Below are 17,173 nucleotides of genomic sequence, written 5' to 3'. Positions count from 1 at the left end.
GGCTCCTGGCCCTGACGGATGTCAGCAAGGCTCACTGCCATCCTTTCCAACCCACCCTTGGCGTGAGCAGCATGGAAAAATATTCTAGAACCTAAAACAATAGACTCTGATGGGGGTGCGGGACTGAGAAAGAAGTCACAGCGCTTGTTTTTTTGTTTGTTGTTTTATTTGGCTGCACTGCAAGGCAGGTGGGATTTTAGTACCCTGACCAGGGATTGAACCTATGTCCCCTGCATTGGAAGCACAGAGTTTTGACCACTGGACTGCCAGGGAAGGCTGCCCATGGTATTTGTTTTAAAAGTAGATTCCAAGGCCCCATTCGCTAGAGAGTTCAACTCAGCCAGTAGGAGGGCTCTGGCATCTGAGCTTTTAAAAATATTGTTGGGAGAGGTTATTGTTAATTACAGCTTTTTTGGAGGAAGTGATAAGACATTCACGTGGTTCAAAAGACAAAAGATGCAAGCTTTATTAAGAAAAATATTCCTCTTCTCCATCCCCTACATCACACTTCCTTCAAGCATCCGTGTTACAAAATCTTGTGTTTTCTTCCAGACAGAGTCTAAGCTTAGGACTTCACATGCAATTATATACAAATTCTTTATTTAGTGATTTTTTTTAAATGCCTTTTTACAAAAATGTCAGCTAGCTTCATGAGTCAGAAAGACATGTCTGTTTGGTTTGAAAGTATCCACAGTGCCCGGCACATAGCACATAGTAGGTGCTCAACAAATATTTGTTGAATGAAAGGTGTTTTACACTGTGTTCCTGTTCTACATTGTGTTCCTAGAAATCCTGCTTAATTGTTGTTGATGGTTGCAATAAGTTGTGTATTTGTGGGTGGACCCCTTATATTGAACAAATCAAGGGGACTATTTTAAACTTTTTTTTTTAAAGATGAAATTTTATTTTTATTTATTTATATCTGGGCCATGTTTACAGCTTGCAGGATCTCGGTTCCCGGACCATGGACTGAAATTGGGCCATGGCGCTGATGGCACTGAATCCTAACCACTAGGACATCAGGGCACTCTCTAAAATTTTATTGAGGTTGAAAATCCATACCTAATACGGTACAGATCCTAAATGTATGAGGCTCCAGGAGTCTTCACAGGTAACCAGCACCCAGATCAGGTGGAAAATATGACCATCTCCCAGAATCTCCTCATGCTCAAGGAAGGCTTATCATTATTAATTAAAAAAAACTTTTTTTGGTAAAATACATAGCATGAAATTTACAATCAAAACCATTTTTAAGGGTTCAACTCAGTAGTGTTAAGTATTGTTATTTATATTGTTGACTGTCACCTGTTTTTGTAAAGCCAATGGACTAAGAAAGGTGGTGGTTTGGTCTCTAAGTCGTGTCCAGCTCTTGCGACCCCATAGACTATAGGCTCCTCTGTCCATGGGATTCTCCAGGCAAGAATACTGAAGTGGGGGACTTTTCTGGTGGTCCAGTGGCTAAGACTCCATGTTCCCAGTTTAGGAAGCCTGGGTTCAATCCCTGGTCAGGGAACTAGATCCCACATGCTGCAACTAAGAGTTCATAAGCCCCAACTAAAGATCCTGCCTGCTGCAATGAAGATCAAAGATCCTGCAACTAAGAGCCAGCACAACCAAATAAATAAATAAATATTAAAAAAAAAATACTGGAGTAAATTGCCATTTCCTCCAGGGTGTCTTCCCAACCCAGGAATCAAACCCTGCCTTGCAGGCAGATTCTTTACCAACTGAACTACAAGGGAAGCCCAAGGACTAAGAATGGATCTTATATTTTTAAGTGGTTCTTGAAAGAAGAAGAATATATGAGAAAGGCAATATACTAACCAGAAAGACTAAAATCTTTAACACCTTACCCTTAGGAAAAAATGTGCAGATCTCTGATAAGAACCTTCTTTCCTGATAAGGAAGTTATCTCCTGCCCCTTCCCAGTCAGTCCCCAATGGGAGAATTTTCATTATTTTGACCACACCAGGTGACCTGTGGGATCTTAGTTGACTGACCAGGGACTAGAACCTAGGCCCCAGCAGTGAAAGTGCCAAGTCCTAACCACTGGACCGCCAGGAAAGTCCCAAGGAAAATTATTTTAAAATAGGATTTAAAACTCATATAAGAAAATTAATGTATTCTCTCTACTGGGGTGGCTAGGGCTGAAAATTAAAAATAAGCCCTCAACCGCACAGAAAATTTTAGGTTTCTAAGTGAAAGAACTCTTCATATGCTCTCAGCTCACTGTCCTTGCCCAGGTAAAGGCAGCCAGAAAGACTTTCCAGAGCTTAGACTGTTTATTTCTGTGTGTATGTGTGGCATCTGTATCTTTTTAAAGCTCCTCAGGCTGGTTTCATGAGAAAAGGCACTGTTCCTAGAATGGGCTACTATGTTGCCTTGTAAGATGAAGGAGGTCTAACCTTGCTGATGGGGAAACAATGTCTAATTATGTTAGGCTGTGAAGCAGCAAAGTGGGGACTGGGGTGTGTAAGGAAACAAGGGGAGTGAAGAATAAGGGAAAAGTACAGCTAGAAATACCAGACCACCTGACCTGCCTCTTGAGAAATCTGTATGCAGGTCAGGAAGCAACAGTTAGAACTGGACATGGAACAACAGACTGGTTCCAAATAGGAAAAGGAGTACGTCAAGGCTGTATATTGTCACCCTGCTTATTTAATTTATATGCAGAGTACATCATGAGAAACGCTGGACTGGAGGAAGCACAGGCTGGAATCAAGATTGCCGGGAGAAATATCAATAACCTCAGATATGCAGATGACACCACCCTTATGGCAGAAAATGAAGAGGAACTCAAAAGCCTCTTGATGAAGGTGAAAGTGGAGAGTGAAAAAGTTGGCTTAAAGCTCAACATTCAGAAAACAAAGATCATGGCATCCGGTCCCATCACTTCATGGGAAATAGATGGGGAAACAGTGGAAACAGTGTCAGACTTTATTTTCCTGGGCTCCAAAATCACTGCAGATGGTGACTGCAGCCATGAAATTAAAAGACTCTTACTCCTTGGAAGGAAAGTTATGACCAACCTAGATAGCATATTCAAAAGCAGAGACATTACTTTACCAACAAAGGTCCATCTAGTCAAGGCTATGGTTTTTCCAGTGTTCATGTATGGATGTGAGAGTTGGACTGTGAAGAAGGCTGAGCGCCGAAGAATTGCTGCTTTTGAACTGTGGTGTTGGAGAAGACTCTTGAGTGTCCCTTGGACTGCAAGGAGATCCAACCAGTCCATTCTGAAGGAGATCAGCCCTGGGATTTCTTTGGAAGAAATGATGCTAAAGCTGAAACTCCAGTACTTTGGCCACCTCATGAGAAGAGTTGACTCCTTGGAAAAGACTCTGATGCTGGGAGGGATTGGGGGCAGGAGGAGAAGGGGACGACAGAGGATGAGATGGCTGGATGGCATCACTGACTCGATGGACGTGAGTCTGAGTGAACTGCGGGAGTTGGTGATGGACAGGGAGGCCTGGCGTGCTGCGATTCATGGGGTCAATAAGAGTCGGACACGACTGAGTGACTAAACTGAACTGAACTGAACAGCTAGAAATCTGCCTGGGTATGTGACCTGTGGACAGTGTTCAGAAGGGAAACCAGTGAGAGGAACTGCCCTCTGCCACCCAGAGAGGAAGCAATGGCTCTAGGCCAGGGGTGAGAGGGAGAGTGGTTTTCCTTTTGTATTTTTTTAATGATTTATTTATTTTTAGAAAATTGTGCTAGGTCTTCATCGCTGCGCACTGGCTTTCTCTAGTTGTAGCAGATGGGGACTACTCTTGGTTGCGGTGCGTGGCCTTCTCAATGCGGTGGCTTTTCCTGCTGCGGAGCACAGGCTTCAGTAGCTGCAGCACGTGGGCTCAGTCGTTGTGGCACTGGGCTTAGCGGCTCCGAGGCATATGGGATCTTCCCAGACCAGGGATCAAACCTGTGTCTCCTGCATTGGCAGATGGGTTCTAATCCACTGTACCACCAGGGAAGAGTGATTTTTCTTAGTCTAAAGGCTCCCTGAAGTTTTTTTTTTTTAATCTTGATAAGCATACTGGTTCCTAACTTCTTTCAGCAAACATTTATTGTGCAGGGACCATGGGCCAGGTTTTGTCCTAGACTCTGGAGACCCAGCCCTTGTCCAGCTGACCTTGTCAACATGAAGTCGCTCAGTCCTGTCTGACTCTTTGCGACCCGTGGACTGTAGCCCACCAAGCTCCTCCGTCCATGGGATTCTCCAGGCAAGAATACTGGAGTGGGTTGCCATTTCCTTTGACCTTGTCAAGGGACCCCCAGATAAGATACTAAGACGAATGGAGAAAATTCTCCATTCAGAGAAGGGCTCTGGAGAAAAGTTTATCAGGAAGGAGGGAGGGCTGTGATCTATTGGGCCTGGAGGCAGGGTTTAACTTCAAATAGAAACAGGTCAATCTTCAGAGGTCACTAGAGGCCTAGGTAAGGGAGCCCTGTTGAACTTCTAAGGCTGTAGGCAAGGCTTGTGCAAAGGCCCAGGGGCAGGGTCATGCCTCCTGTGTCTAGAAGGAGCCGTCAGGAGGGCCTGTGGCTGGAGTGAATAGATAAAAGGGTGGAATAGGAAGAGGTGAAGGAAGAGAGGGAGTGGGCAGAGTGTATAAGGTTTTGTGGGCCATGGGAGGAGTTGGGCCTCTGTTTTCATTTGCTTGTTTTTATTTATTTCTTTTCGGCTGTGCTGGGTCTTTGTTGCTGTGTGGGCTTTTCTCTAGTTGCTGTACAGGGGCTTCTCACTGCAACAGCTTCTTTTGTTGCAGAACACAGGCTCGAGGGCTCAGATTTCAGTAGTTGTGGCATATGGGCTCATTGGTTGCAGTTTCTGGGCTGTAGAGCACAGGCTCTGTAGTTTCAGCTCTCGGGCTCAGTTGCTCCGTGGCATGTAGGATCCTCCTGAATCAGGGATTGAACTCATGTCTCCTGCACTGGCCGGCGGATTCTTCACCACTGAGCCCCCAGGGAAGCCCTGTTTGTTTCTGTTGTTACTGTTGTTTTTGGCTGCACAGCATGACTTGAGGGCTTCCCTGGTGGCTCAGTGGTAAAGAATGCACCTGCCAATGAAGAAGACGCAGGTCCAATCCCTGGGTTGGGAAGATCCGCTGGAGAAGGAAATGCAACCCACTCCAGTATTCTTGCCTGGGAAATCCCATGGGCAGAGGAGCCTGGGGGGCTACAGTCCATGGGGTCACAAAGAGTCAGCCATGACTTAGCCGACTAAACCATATATGTACAACTGAATCACTCTGCTGTACATCAAAAATTAACACAACATTGTAAATCAACAATACTCCAATACAAAATAAAAATTGAGGAAATTGCTTGGTACTGTTGTGGATGGAGCACAGGGTCTAAGCGCACAGGCTTCAGTAGTTACAGCACAGAGGCTCAATAGTTAGGACTCCACATTTTTACTGCCAAGGGCCTGGTTTCCATTCCCTGGTCAGGGAACTAAGATCTCACCAGCCTCGAGGTGTGACCCCAAAAAAAAAAAAAAAAAATTGAAAAAGGTTTGAAGGAAAAAAAAGAAGAGCATGGTATCAGGAGCAGAGTTCAAAATTTCAGCTCCTGCTGGCTCTCTGTCCCTCAGACAAGTCAGAAAGCATCACTGTGTCTCTGCTTCCTTGTGCAATATGCCCTCAGGTCAGGAAGATCCCCCAGAGGAAGGCAGGGCAACCCATTCCAGTAGTCTTGCCTGGAGAATCCCACGATCAGAGGAGCCTGATGGGGTACAGTCCATGGGATCGCAAAACAGTCAGAGACAATTGAGCAACTAAGCACAGCATAGCACATGCCCTCAGAGCCTTGCTATAAGGATTTTTTTTTTTTTTTTTTTGACCATGATGCATGTGGGATCCTAGTTCCCCTATCAGGGATCGAACCCACACCCCCTGCAGTGGAAGCACAAAGTCTTAACCAATGAGCCACCAGGAAAGTCCTTCATCATAAGGAGTACATGAGTTCCTAAGGCTTCGCTGGTGGCTCACTGGTAAAGAATTCACCTGTCAGTGCAGGAGACACAGGTTCCATCCCTGATCTGGGAAGACCCCACGACTGAGGAGCAACTCAACCCGTGTGTCACAACTGTTGAGCCTGCGCTCTCGTTCCCAGGAGCCACAACTACTGAAGCCTGTGCTTCACAAGAGAAGCCACCGAAATGAGAAGCCCATAGCAACTAGAGAGTAGCTCCCACTCACTGCAGCTAGAGAAAAGCCCATGCAACAACAAAGACTCAGCACAGCTAAAAATAAATAAAATAAAATAATAAAGTGAGTTCCTAGAAGGAAATTTCTGTTTTGATGCCTAGCACACAGTAGGCACTCAGTTTTTTGCCTCTAGCATTGTGGTCAGTAGAATCACTTCTAGTTTTCCTACCCAGCTGCTGTCCTGAAATATTTGTCAAGGGGACTTGTCTGGGCAGCTGGGATGTCCATTACCCAGGCAGAGGTTTCTGGGAAGTCAGGGGAGGGCTGACCGGGCTGTGTGGGGGAGGCCTTGGGGACTTGGTTTGTCTCCAGAAGCTACAAGGGCTGGGTGGCACTTAATGTCCTGACCATTAGAATTGTGGCTGGGCAGCCTGTTCCCTTATCTCCTACACCCACAGAACTGGGTGGGCTGGCCCTCATGCCCAGCAAGGGAGGGACCCAACAGCCGCCTCTCCTCCCGGAGCCTGATCTAACGGTTTGACTTCCCATGCCTTCTCCCCGACCACAGTCGCATTTTTAGCTCTGCCTCTCCCAGTACCTACCCCCAAAAGGCCTGGGTTGGAGCCAGAGGAGCCTCAGTTTGATTCAGAGCTCCGTCCCTCATCAGCAATGTGGTCTGAGCATGTGGCCTCTGTTTGCCTCCTCTGTCAAATGGTACCGTGTTCCTGGTAAGCAACTTTTTTGGGCCATGTGGCATGTGGGATTTTAGTCCCCTGACCAGAGATCGAATCTGTGCCCCCCTGCAGTGGAAGCTCAGAATCTTAACCACTGGACCATCAGACAAGTCCCTAGTTAGCATTTCTTTTCTTTTTTTTTTAATGTAAATTTTTTTTAGTTATTTTTGGCTGTCCTGGGTCCTCATTACTGCGTGGGCCTTCTCTAGTTGTGGTGGGCGGGGACCACTGTGTTGTGGTGCTGAGACTTCTTATTGCAGTGACTTTTCTTGCTGCGGAGCACAGGCCTGTAGCCAAGAGGGCTTCAGTAGCTGTGGTGCATGGACTTAGTTGCTCTGCAACATGTGGGATCCTCCTGGATCAGAGATCGAACCCGTGTCTCCTGCATTGGCAGGTAGATTCTTTACCACTGAGCCACCAGGGAAGCCCCTGCTAAGTGCTTTCTGAGCATCAAGCCCTGGCAACACCTACCAGCAAATGCAAGTGTGAGCCCCTTCTCCACGCAGGAAAACAGCGGACTGCAAAGGGAAAGGGCTTGTCAATTTCCCCATCTGTATTGCCGGGAAATGAATGGCATGCCTTTGCCACTGTTTACCACTATAAGCAGAGCGCACACGACACACTGGCACAGACTTGGGCCCAACACCTGTTGGTTCATGGCCTGGAGATCGGGGGGCAGTGAACTTCTGTAAAGGTGCAGAGAGTGAATGTTTTCACATACAATCTATGAGTGCTACTCTAGTCTGCCATAGATAACGGACAACATGAAAGCAAGCAGCCACTGACCATATGAAAATGAATGAGAATGGCCGTGTGCCAAGCAAACTTGATTTATAGTTGGTGACATTTTAATTTTTAAATTTTTTCTTTCTTTACTTTTGGTTGCACTGGGTCTTTGTAGCTGCTCTCGAGCTTTCTCTAATTGTAACCGCTGGGGGCTACTCTTCTGTGCTGTGTTCGGGCTTCTCATTGCGATGGCTCCTCTTGTTTCGGAGTCAGGGCTTTAGAGGTGGGGGGCTTCAGTAGTTGTGGGTGCCAGGCTCTAGAGCACAGGCTCAGTAGTTGTGGCGCTCGGGCTTGGGTGCTCTGAGGCATGTGAGGTCTTCCCTGACCAGGGATCGCACTTGTGTCCCCTGCATTGGCAGATGGATTCTTATCCACCATACCACCAGGGAAGTCTGCTGATATTCAAATTTAATGTGACAAAGTAGTCTCCTTGTGATGTTTGTCAGCCACTTGAAAACAGAAAGACTGTTCTTAGCCCTGAACCATATGAAAACATGGTGGACTGATTTGCCCAATGGGGGACGGATGGTTTGACAACTCCTGCCCTAAATGGTTAAGATATGAGGACTTCCCTGGTAGTCTAGTGGTTAAGACTCCACGCTTCCACCACAGGGGGCTTGGGTTTGATCTCTGGTTGGGGAACGCAGATCCTGCATGCGGCATGGTGTGACCAAAAGAGTAAAAATTATTCTTTTTAAAGTGTGAAAAAAAAAAAAAGGTTAAGACGCCATAGTAGACAGAATAATAGCACCCTCCCCCACCCCGAGGATGTCCATGGGCTTCCCAGGTGGCGCTAGTGGTAAAGAACCCACCTGCCAATGCCAGAACCCTGAGGTGGGGAAGATCCCCTGGAAAAGGAAATGACAACTCACTCTAGTATTCTTGCCTGGAGAATCCCATGGACAGTGGAGTCTGGTGGGCAAAGGGTTGGACATGTCTGAAGCAACCTAGCACACATGCAAAGATGTCCATGTCCTAATTCCTGGAACCCTGTGGGCTTCCCTGGTGGCTCAATGGTAAAGAATCTGCTTGCCAATGCAGGAGACTCGGGTTTGATCCCTGGGCCAGGAAGATCCCCCTTGAGAAGGGAATGGCAACACACTCTAGTATTCTCCCCTGAAGAATCCCATGCCCAGCGCAGTCTGGGCAGGCTACAGTACATAGGGTCACGAAGAGTCTGACATGACTGAGCAACTAAGACAACATGAATGTGTTACCTTTCACAGCAAAAGGGATTTTGCAGATGGGATTAAGTTTAGGATCTTGAGATGGGGAGATTATTCTCAGTTATCCAAATGGGCCCAAGGACAAGAGTCCTCATAAAGAAAAGATGGAGGTAGGGGAGTCAGAGGAGGAGCCGCAGCAATGGAAATAGATGTAGGCTTGATGGGAATGCTGGCTTTGAGGATGGAGGAGGAGGACGTGAGCCAAAAAGCTGGAAAGAGCCCAGGAAACAGATTCTGAGAAACTGCAGAAGGAACATAGCCTGGCCAACGCCCTGATTTTAGCTTAGTGAGATGCACTTTGAACATCTGATGTCTAGAACTGTGATAATAAATTTGTGTGTGTTTTGTTTTCAAAACAAATGAAACAAATGATCCAAATAATGAAGAAACAAACAAATGATCCAAAAAATGTGGATCAATTTTAAAGTCTTCATTAAATTTGTTACAATATTGCTTCTGTTTTATGTTTTGGTTTTTTTGGCTGTGAAGCCTGTGGGGTCCTAGCTGCCCAACCAGGGATCAAACCTGCACTCGTTGCACTGGAAGGTGACGTCTTAACCAATAGACCACCAGGAAAGTCCCATAAATGTGTGTCTTGAGCCACCAAGTTGGTGGTAATCGCTTACAGCATCCAAAGGAAACACTAACTCGGTAGCTGGGTGGCCCAGCTCTGTTGCTCATCATTTTGTGGCCACTGGCGTGTTGTTTTTCTCTGGGCCTCAGTTTCCGCATCTGTCAAATGGGAGCAGTGACGGAATCAACCTCGCAGAATTGCTATAAGGGTGAACCAAGGTACACCACGTAACGTTTTCGAAGACTGCCTGGCACACAGTAATATGGAGGCACTGGGGCATTCTACTGTTTGTATTATCTTGCATCATCGTTGCAAAGACTCAGCAAGTTTTTGTCCTGCAGTGTTTGAACCAGCCTCAATTATCAAACCATTAGTACTCGCCTTGCCCCTCCTTCCACCCCACTTGGCTAATGTTAAAACAAGAGCTAATGGAACAGATCAGGCGACAATATCAATTGTGCGTGCTTGGTCGCTTATGTTACGTCTGACTCTTTGTGACCTCATGGTCTGTGGCCCACCAGGGTCCTCTGTCCATGGAATTTTTCAGGCAAGAATACTGGAGTAGGTTGCCATTTCCTTCTCTGGAGGATCTTCCTGATCCAAGGACTGAACCCATGTCTCCTGCATTTCCTGCCTTGCAGTTGGATTCTTTACTGCTGAGCCATGGGGGAAGCCCCACAGTACCCATGTTCCTTCTTTTATTTCCTGAGCCACCCACAAAGCAAGGCCCTGAGCCAAGGCTAAACCAGGTGCCTCTCTCTGCATCTTTAATTCCATCTTATGGAAGGATAACTCAAGTTGACACTGCAAGGCCATAGCCCACCTGTCCCATCCATGGCTACCGATTTCCCTGAGAGCTGAGACTTGCCCACCCATGCGTCTTCCCCTCCCTAGCTTGACCTCATAATGCTCCTGCTCAAACACCCTCAGTGGCTCCCACTCACCCTTCAAAACTGGAGTAGGAACTGACCACTTGCTTCCTCCCCGTAAAGTGGGTTATATATATGTATATGGATGGCACTAGTGGTAAAGAATCAACCTGCCAATGAAGGAGATGCAAGAAATGTGGGTTCTATCCCTGAGTCAGGAAGATCCCATGGAGTAGGAAATGGCAACCTGATCCAGTATTCTTGCTTGGAAAATTTTATGGACAGTGGAACCTGGCAGGCTACCGTCCATGGGGTCACAGACAGTCGGACATGACTGAGCCACTGAACAGCAACATATATATATATATACATATACATATATATATATATATATTTTTTTTTTTTTTTTTTGGCTGCTTCAGGTCTTAGTTGCAGCATGCAGGATCTTCTTTGTATCATGCTGGATCTATTCCTTGTAACTCATGGACTCTCTAGTTGTGGCTCTCAGACTTAGTTGCTGCACAGCATGTGGGATCTTAGTTCCCTGACCAGGGATGGAACCCACGTCCTTTGCATTGCAAGGCAGATTCTTAACCACTGGACCACCAGGGAAGTCCTATTTTTTTTTTTTTTTTTTGGCTGTGCCAGGTGGCTTGTGGGATCCTAGTTCCCTGACCAGGAATTGAACCTGTGCCCCCTGCAGTGGAAGTATGCAATCTTAGCCACTGGACTGCCAGGGAAGTCCCAGCACCAGCTGTTCTTATCTGACTGTTTCCACTCTGCCGATCAGGCTGCCATTTGGCTGACATGAGAAAATTCCAGTGCTCCTTTCTCTCTCCCCCACCCACCGTACCAGTTTCACCTGCTTTCAGATGGTAGAAATATGCTCTTTCATCTTCCCACCATACTTGTTGAAGTTTTGAGTTTTATATATTTGTATGCATGATTAATCTGTGTGGAATTTGTTTTGCTTCATGGTGTGAGAATGGAATTAACTATTTTCTCCCTAACGCATAGTCAAGGCAACTGACTGATTCATCCTTTCCCTGCCCACTGGATATTTATCATGTATTCAGTTCTTCTATGTGTAAAATTAATGCAAATTAATTTTTAAAAATACATGCATCTGGAAAACTCTAAGCTGCATTTTTTATCTTCAGCATTAGCTATATATACGTGACTAGTATATTGTGATTATTCATTGAACAAATCCTGACTGAGTGTCTGTTCTGTGTCAGGTGCAATGCTGAGTGCCAGGGACAGTGTTATGAAGAAAACAGAAATCCTTGCCCTTGTGCAGCCAATAGCCATGGGGAGAGACAGTAAACTAGCCATGTGTAAATAAGTGATGTGGCAGGTGGTAAGACACAAAATAAAACAGGGTAACAGGAGCGGGGGAAAGGATGCTGTTTAGATAGGATCATCAGAGAAAGCCTCTCTAAGGAGGTGATATTTGAGGTTGAAAGAGGTGGAGCAGGACTTTCCCTGCGGTCCAGTGGCTAAGGCTCCACACTCCTAATGTGGGGATCCTGGGTTTGATCCCTGGTCAGGGAACTAGATCCCACGTGCTGCAACTAAGAGTTCACATGCCTCAACCAAGACCTGGCACAGCCAAGTAAATAAAGATAAAAAAAGAAATGTGGAGCCAGGTGGCTTTCTCAGGGAAGAGATCTCTAGGGAAAAGGAACAGCCCTTGCAAAGGTCCTGATGTAAGAACCGTGCCTGGTGTGTTTACAATATAAGGGGGATGAGGGCTCATGGTGGCAAGTCCACCATCCTCGGCAGCAGATACCCAGCCCAACTTCCCTTGGTTTTGTTGTTGTTGTTGTTATTGTTGTTTTGCTGGAATATTTGGGGGGTTGAAATTCAAAAAGGGAACAAATATATATATATATATGTCAATCTTTTCTCAAAAAAATTTAACTTTCCACATAAAAGCAATTGCTGTACCAGTGTCTGTCTCCTATTTAGAAGTAGACAGTTCAATAGCAAATAGAGTTTTGTGACATTTTTTGAATCCCTCATAGTCACAACCATTGATAAAAGTGAAAAAGTTTAAAAAAAACAGTGCATAGTATAACAGAGTGTAGTATAGAATCATGCTCAGTCTCTCAGTCACGTCCAAGTTGCAATCCTGTGGACTGTAGCCCACCAGGCTCCTCTGTCCATAGGATTTTCCAGGCAAGAATATTGGAGTGGATTGCCATTTGCTATTTCCTCCTCCAGGGGATCTTCCTGACCCAGGAATCGAACCTGCATCTCCTGCATTGGCAGGCAGCTTCTTTACCACTGAGCCACCTGGGAAGCTGTAACCAGTATAATCTACAGTATAACCAGGAGGCCAGTGAATGGAATGGAGAAGGAAAGGGGAAAGTGGGAGGGGCTGAGGGCAGGGAGGGGACAGGGCAGAGTGGGCACAGCCTTGTGGGCCATGGGGAGGACTTGGGCTTTGGCTCAGAGTGAGGTGGGAGCCATAGAGGGTTCAGGGCAGAGGAGGGACATACCCTGAATCAGGTGATCACTGCCTCCACTGGGCCCTACCAGGGAAACAGACAGTGGGGTTCATGTGTGAGAGCTCAGAAACCAGGGTGGAGACACCTGCACTCTTCAGGCAGGAAATGACAGCCACGTGACAAGGTGGGGGGCCGAGGAGGGGGTGAGAAGCTCTTGGATCCTGGAAGAGAAGTGCAAAGTTTCCGGCCTGAGCACCAGGAGGGCAGAGCAGCCTGGGGGATCATGGTGGTTTGATATAGCCGTGCTGAATGGGAGGTGTGCCATGAGGCCCCTATGTGGGGTCCTGAGGCGGGGCACGTGCCACAGGGCCGTGCCACTCAGGGGTCAGGCCTTCCCCAGAGACCCACATTTGAGCATCATCAGGGTGGAGCTGGAGTCTTCAGGAGTGTCCCTGGGGGACCTAGCACATCTGAAAGAGAAGAAGCTTCAGCCTGGGCACCGCTTGCCCTGGGCAGGGTGGGACCAGTTTGCCTTTGAGTTGGCAGGGACCACGGGAACCACAAGGCTCCTTTGAGAGGCCTGGTCACCCAAGGGCATGGCTTGGAGCCTTGGGCCTCGCCTGTTTGCTGAAGTTTGTGGGCCAGGGGGCAAGTGGGGCCTTGACAGCTAGAAGCCACTGGGGAGGAGGTGATATTTCTTTCTTTTTTTTTTCATTGTTTGTTTATTTTTGGCTCTGCTGGGTCCTTGTTGCTGTGCAGGCTTTTCTCTAGTTGTGGCAGGCGGGGGCTACTCTCTAGTTGCATTGTGCGGGCTTCTCATTGTGGTGATTTCTCTTGTTCTAGAGCATGGGCTCTAGGGTGCACGGGCTTCAGTAGTTGCGCCTCCTGGGCTTCTGGAGCACAGGCTCAGAAGTTGTGGCGCTAGGCTTAGTTGCTTCGAGGGGTGATCTTCCCAGACCAGGAATCGAACCTGCATCTCTCTCATCAGCAGGTGGATTCTTTACCTCTGAGCCACCTGAGAGTTCCAGGAGGTGATGTTTCTCTAGGGACAAGCTGAGCTGGTGACCAGACTCCCACCAGGGGGTGCCTGATTTGGAGCAACAATTATTGAACAGCAACTGTGTATGACCACATTGATAACCCCATGCTGATTGTGTGCCCCACCCTGGATATCTCTTCCTGTTGCCTACACTCCCATACCAATTGTATCAGGCCCTGTCACCTGTAGAGTTGAATGTAGTGTGACGTATGCAACTGGCCTCAGGGCTGTTGGGAGAAGCAGTTTGAATGAACAGGAGCATGATCAAAGGAGCATACTGCTGAATTTGGGGTGGATAGCTGGGGCAGGGGGGTGTACCCTACCAGCTTTACAACTCCACGCTGGCCTTATACCCCCACAATTGTATAGCTCTTGATGGGCTATATACCCCATACTACCAGTACCCCATACCTACTATATACCTCCACATCAGTTGAATACCCCTCTACTGGCAATACAGTACATCTATACCAACTGTATACTTGGTATCTATCCCATGCCTGGTCTTTGGCTGGTGTTTGTTTTATTTATTTATTTGGCTGTATAGGGTTTTAGTTTCAGCACTCAGGATCTTTCATTGAGGCACACAGACTCTCTAGCTCGAGGGTTCAGTAGTAGCAGCCAGTGGGCTTAGTTACCCCGAGGCATGTGGGATCTTAGTTCTCTGACCAGGGATCAAACCCACGTCCCTTGCATTGCAAGGCAGATTCATAACATCTGGACCACCAGGGAAGTCCCCATTGTGGCTGGTTTTGGTTTTACACTTTAGTCCCATTTCACAGATGAGGAAGTTGAGGCTCAGAGAACGCAAGGCACTGACCTGAGTATCCTCTGGCTCAGATGGGGCAGGCTCATTTGAGACCAGGGTTACCCTGTAGATGTCAGGTCCCCAAGACTGGGTTTCACAAATGCCACTGTACCCAGGAGGTGCTCAATAAATGCATGTTCTTCAAAGCAAATGCTTCAGGATTATCAGCTGTAAGAGGGTGCAGGGATGGCGAACTGAGGTGTGTAGCCTTGGGGGCCACAAAGGAACCAGCAGGGAGCAGTGCCAGACAGGGATGTGGCATGGGGTAGGGGAACGGGCTGTCATTTCTAATTTGGGAGTTCTCAGGAGACACGGGTGTGGATTTTTATATGGACTGTCTCAATATTTAACTGTTGGCACTTCCTCTTTAAAGAATGCACCCACAGGTTGGAGAGCATTCAGCCCAAATGGGCTGAATAATTGGTTGTTTGGATTCAGCCATATGCCTGTTTTGGGGTGCCTGGCCAGACACTGATGCCTCAGTTTCCGTATCTGCAGAATGGGACAATTATTAGGTGCTTTCCAGGGTTGAGAGATATTCTAGGGCTGTGTCGCCTCGTTGTGGGGGGCGGGGGGGGGGGGCGGAGGCTAGCCCAGGCCACTGGGTAAAGCCAGAGTTCCCTGGGTGGGGGCTGGGCGGGGGAGGCGGGGCGGGGGGGGGGGCAGGCGGAGAGGGCTAAATTGGGCCGCGGGTGAGTGGCGGGAGCAGCTGCCGCCCCGCCCCGCTCTCTCCTCCCTCTCTCTCTCCCTCCCTCCCTCCGTTTCTGGGTCCAGTAGGTCCGAGGCAGCCGCTCCGCTAGGGCCGGTCTGACCGGTTTGGGCCGTCCCGCCTGGCTCTTTGCTGGGAGGAGCCGCCGCCAGTCGGTCCCTCGGTCCCTCCCCTGGGGACGCCCGCGCGTCCGGACCGGAGGGCAGAGGGGGAGCGGCTGCGGGAGCAGGCAGGCGCCGTCGGGGCCGGGCTCCCGCAGGGATGGGGAAGGAGCAGCAGCTTTATTACGGGAAGCACGGTAGGCAGCGCCCCCCTCCGCGCACGCGGGCCTGGCAACTTGGAGGGAGCAGCGGGAGGACCCGGGGTAGGGGGGATGAGGGGAGCGCGGAACGGCAGATCTCAGTCTGTACCCGCCCCGCCTCCGCATCACCTGCCAGCGCCCCTCAGCCCCTAGGCCCACCCGGAGGTCCCTCCAAAACTCCCGCATCCCAGAGGTCTGGCCTCGTAGCCTCCTTCTCCAGATCCCATTTTTGGATCCTCCCCCTTCCACCGGACTCCCGGGCAGCCCCTTTTTTAGCCCCGCTCCCAGTCCTTCCAGTGAGTAGTCGCCGGGTGATAAATCGGGCAGTTCACGGAAAATCCACAGTTATCTCTGAATCTTACTCCTCTGTGGCTAGAGACATCCCTGGGGACATCTTGGGGAAGGGTGGTCTGCCAGCTTCATCTTGGACCACCCGGTTCAATCTTTCTGATTTTCAGGAACACCGCAGAAGTATGACCCCACCTTCAGAGGACCCATTTACAACAGGTAAGGGGTCTGGGTTCCTGGGAGGGGAGGAGTGTCAGCTAACATTGCTTCCACCCCTGTTTCTTTACACCCACACCCACATCTGTTCTCCAACAAACTGGTGATACATATTTGCAACTTAGAGATAAAAGAGTGGCAAAAGAATGATAAAGGAATTTTCTTCACCTATAGAGAGTCTTTACAAATGCATTTTTTTTTCAATTTAGGCAAAAGACTGGAACAGATCGTTTAATAGAATCAGAAATACTATAGACAGTGGAGTTACGGAGAAATGCTCAAACTCACTGGAAAGTAAAGGAATGTAACCTAAAACAGGAACCAAATAGAGTTTCCCCCTCAGAGGTTAGCAGAGGTTAAAAATAGACACACTTAAAAAAAAAATAGACACACTAGGGTATACACAAGTAGGAATATAACATTGTACACATGAAAATTACATAATGTTATAAAGCAATGTTTCTTCAATTAAAAAAAAAAAAGATTGACACATATTCTGCTGTGAAACTAATTGATACAGTCTTTTTTGGAGGGAATTAGGAAATATGACATTTAAAAAAAATGTACCGTGCTCTTCATTCCAGAAATTAAAATTATGTGAAAAAATTTCTCTCAGTAAACCTTGCCTGTGCTGTGCTATGCTTAGTCTCTCAGTCGTGTCTGACTCTTTTCCACCCCATGGAGTGTAGCCCGCCAGGCTCCTCTATCCATGGGGATTCTCCAGGCTAGAAGACTGGAGTGGGTTGCCATGCCCTCCTCCAGGGGATCTTTAGAATCCAGGGATCAAACCCAGGTCTTCTGAATTGCAGGCAGATTCTGTACCAGCTGAGCTACCAGGGAAGCCCAAACCTTACCTAGTCACTCAGTAGTGTCCGACTTTTTGCGATCCCATGGACTGGGTCTCACCAGGTTCTTCTGTCCATAGGATTCTCCAGGTAAGAATCCTGGAGTGAGTTGCCATTTCCTTCTCCACAAACCTTGCCTAGATGGGCAAAAACCAACAATCTGAGTTGCATGT

General features: G+C 47.9%; 1 protein-coding gene across 4 annotated transcripts in view; it reads left to right on the top strand.

Annotated features, from left to right (window-relative positions):
• The window catches only part of SLC44A2 (solute carrier family 44 member 2), a 32,888-nt gene that overhangs the window by 2,574 nt on the left and 13,141 nt on the right, over window positions 1-17,173 (top strand). For 2 of the 4 annotated variants that reach the window (XM_044948165.1, XM_006068365.3), the window contains exon 2: window positions 16,110-16,158. In XM_044948165.1, the coding sequence (XP_044804100.1) occupies window positions 16,110-16,158 (49 nt within the window). Of the gene's footprint in view, window positions 1-15,400; window positions 15,649-16,109; window positions 16,159-17,173 lie in introns of those variants that run through there. The other 2 variants (XM_006068364.3, XM_006068366.3) reach the window with 2 other exon arrangements.

This window comes from Bubalus bubalis, chromosome 9 (genome assembly GCF_019923935.1).
Source record: "Bubalus bubalis isolate 160015118507 breed Murrah chromosome 9, NDDB_SH_1, whole genome shotgun sequence".
NCBI lineage: Eukaryota > Metazoa > Chordata > Mammalia > Artiodactyla > Bovidae > Bubalus > Bubalus bubalis.
This window is presented reverse-complemented; position numbering and strand designations above follow the sequence as displayed.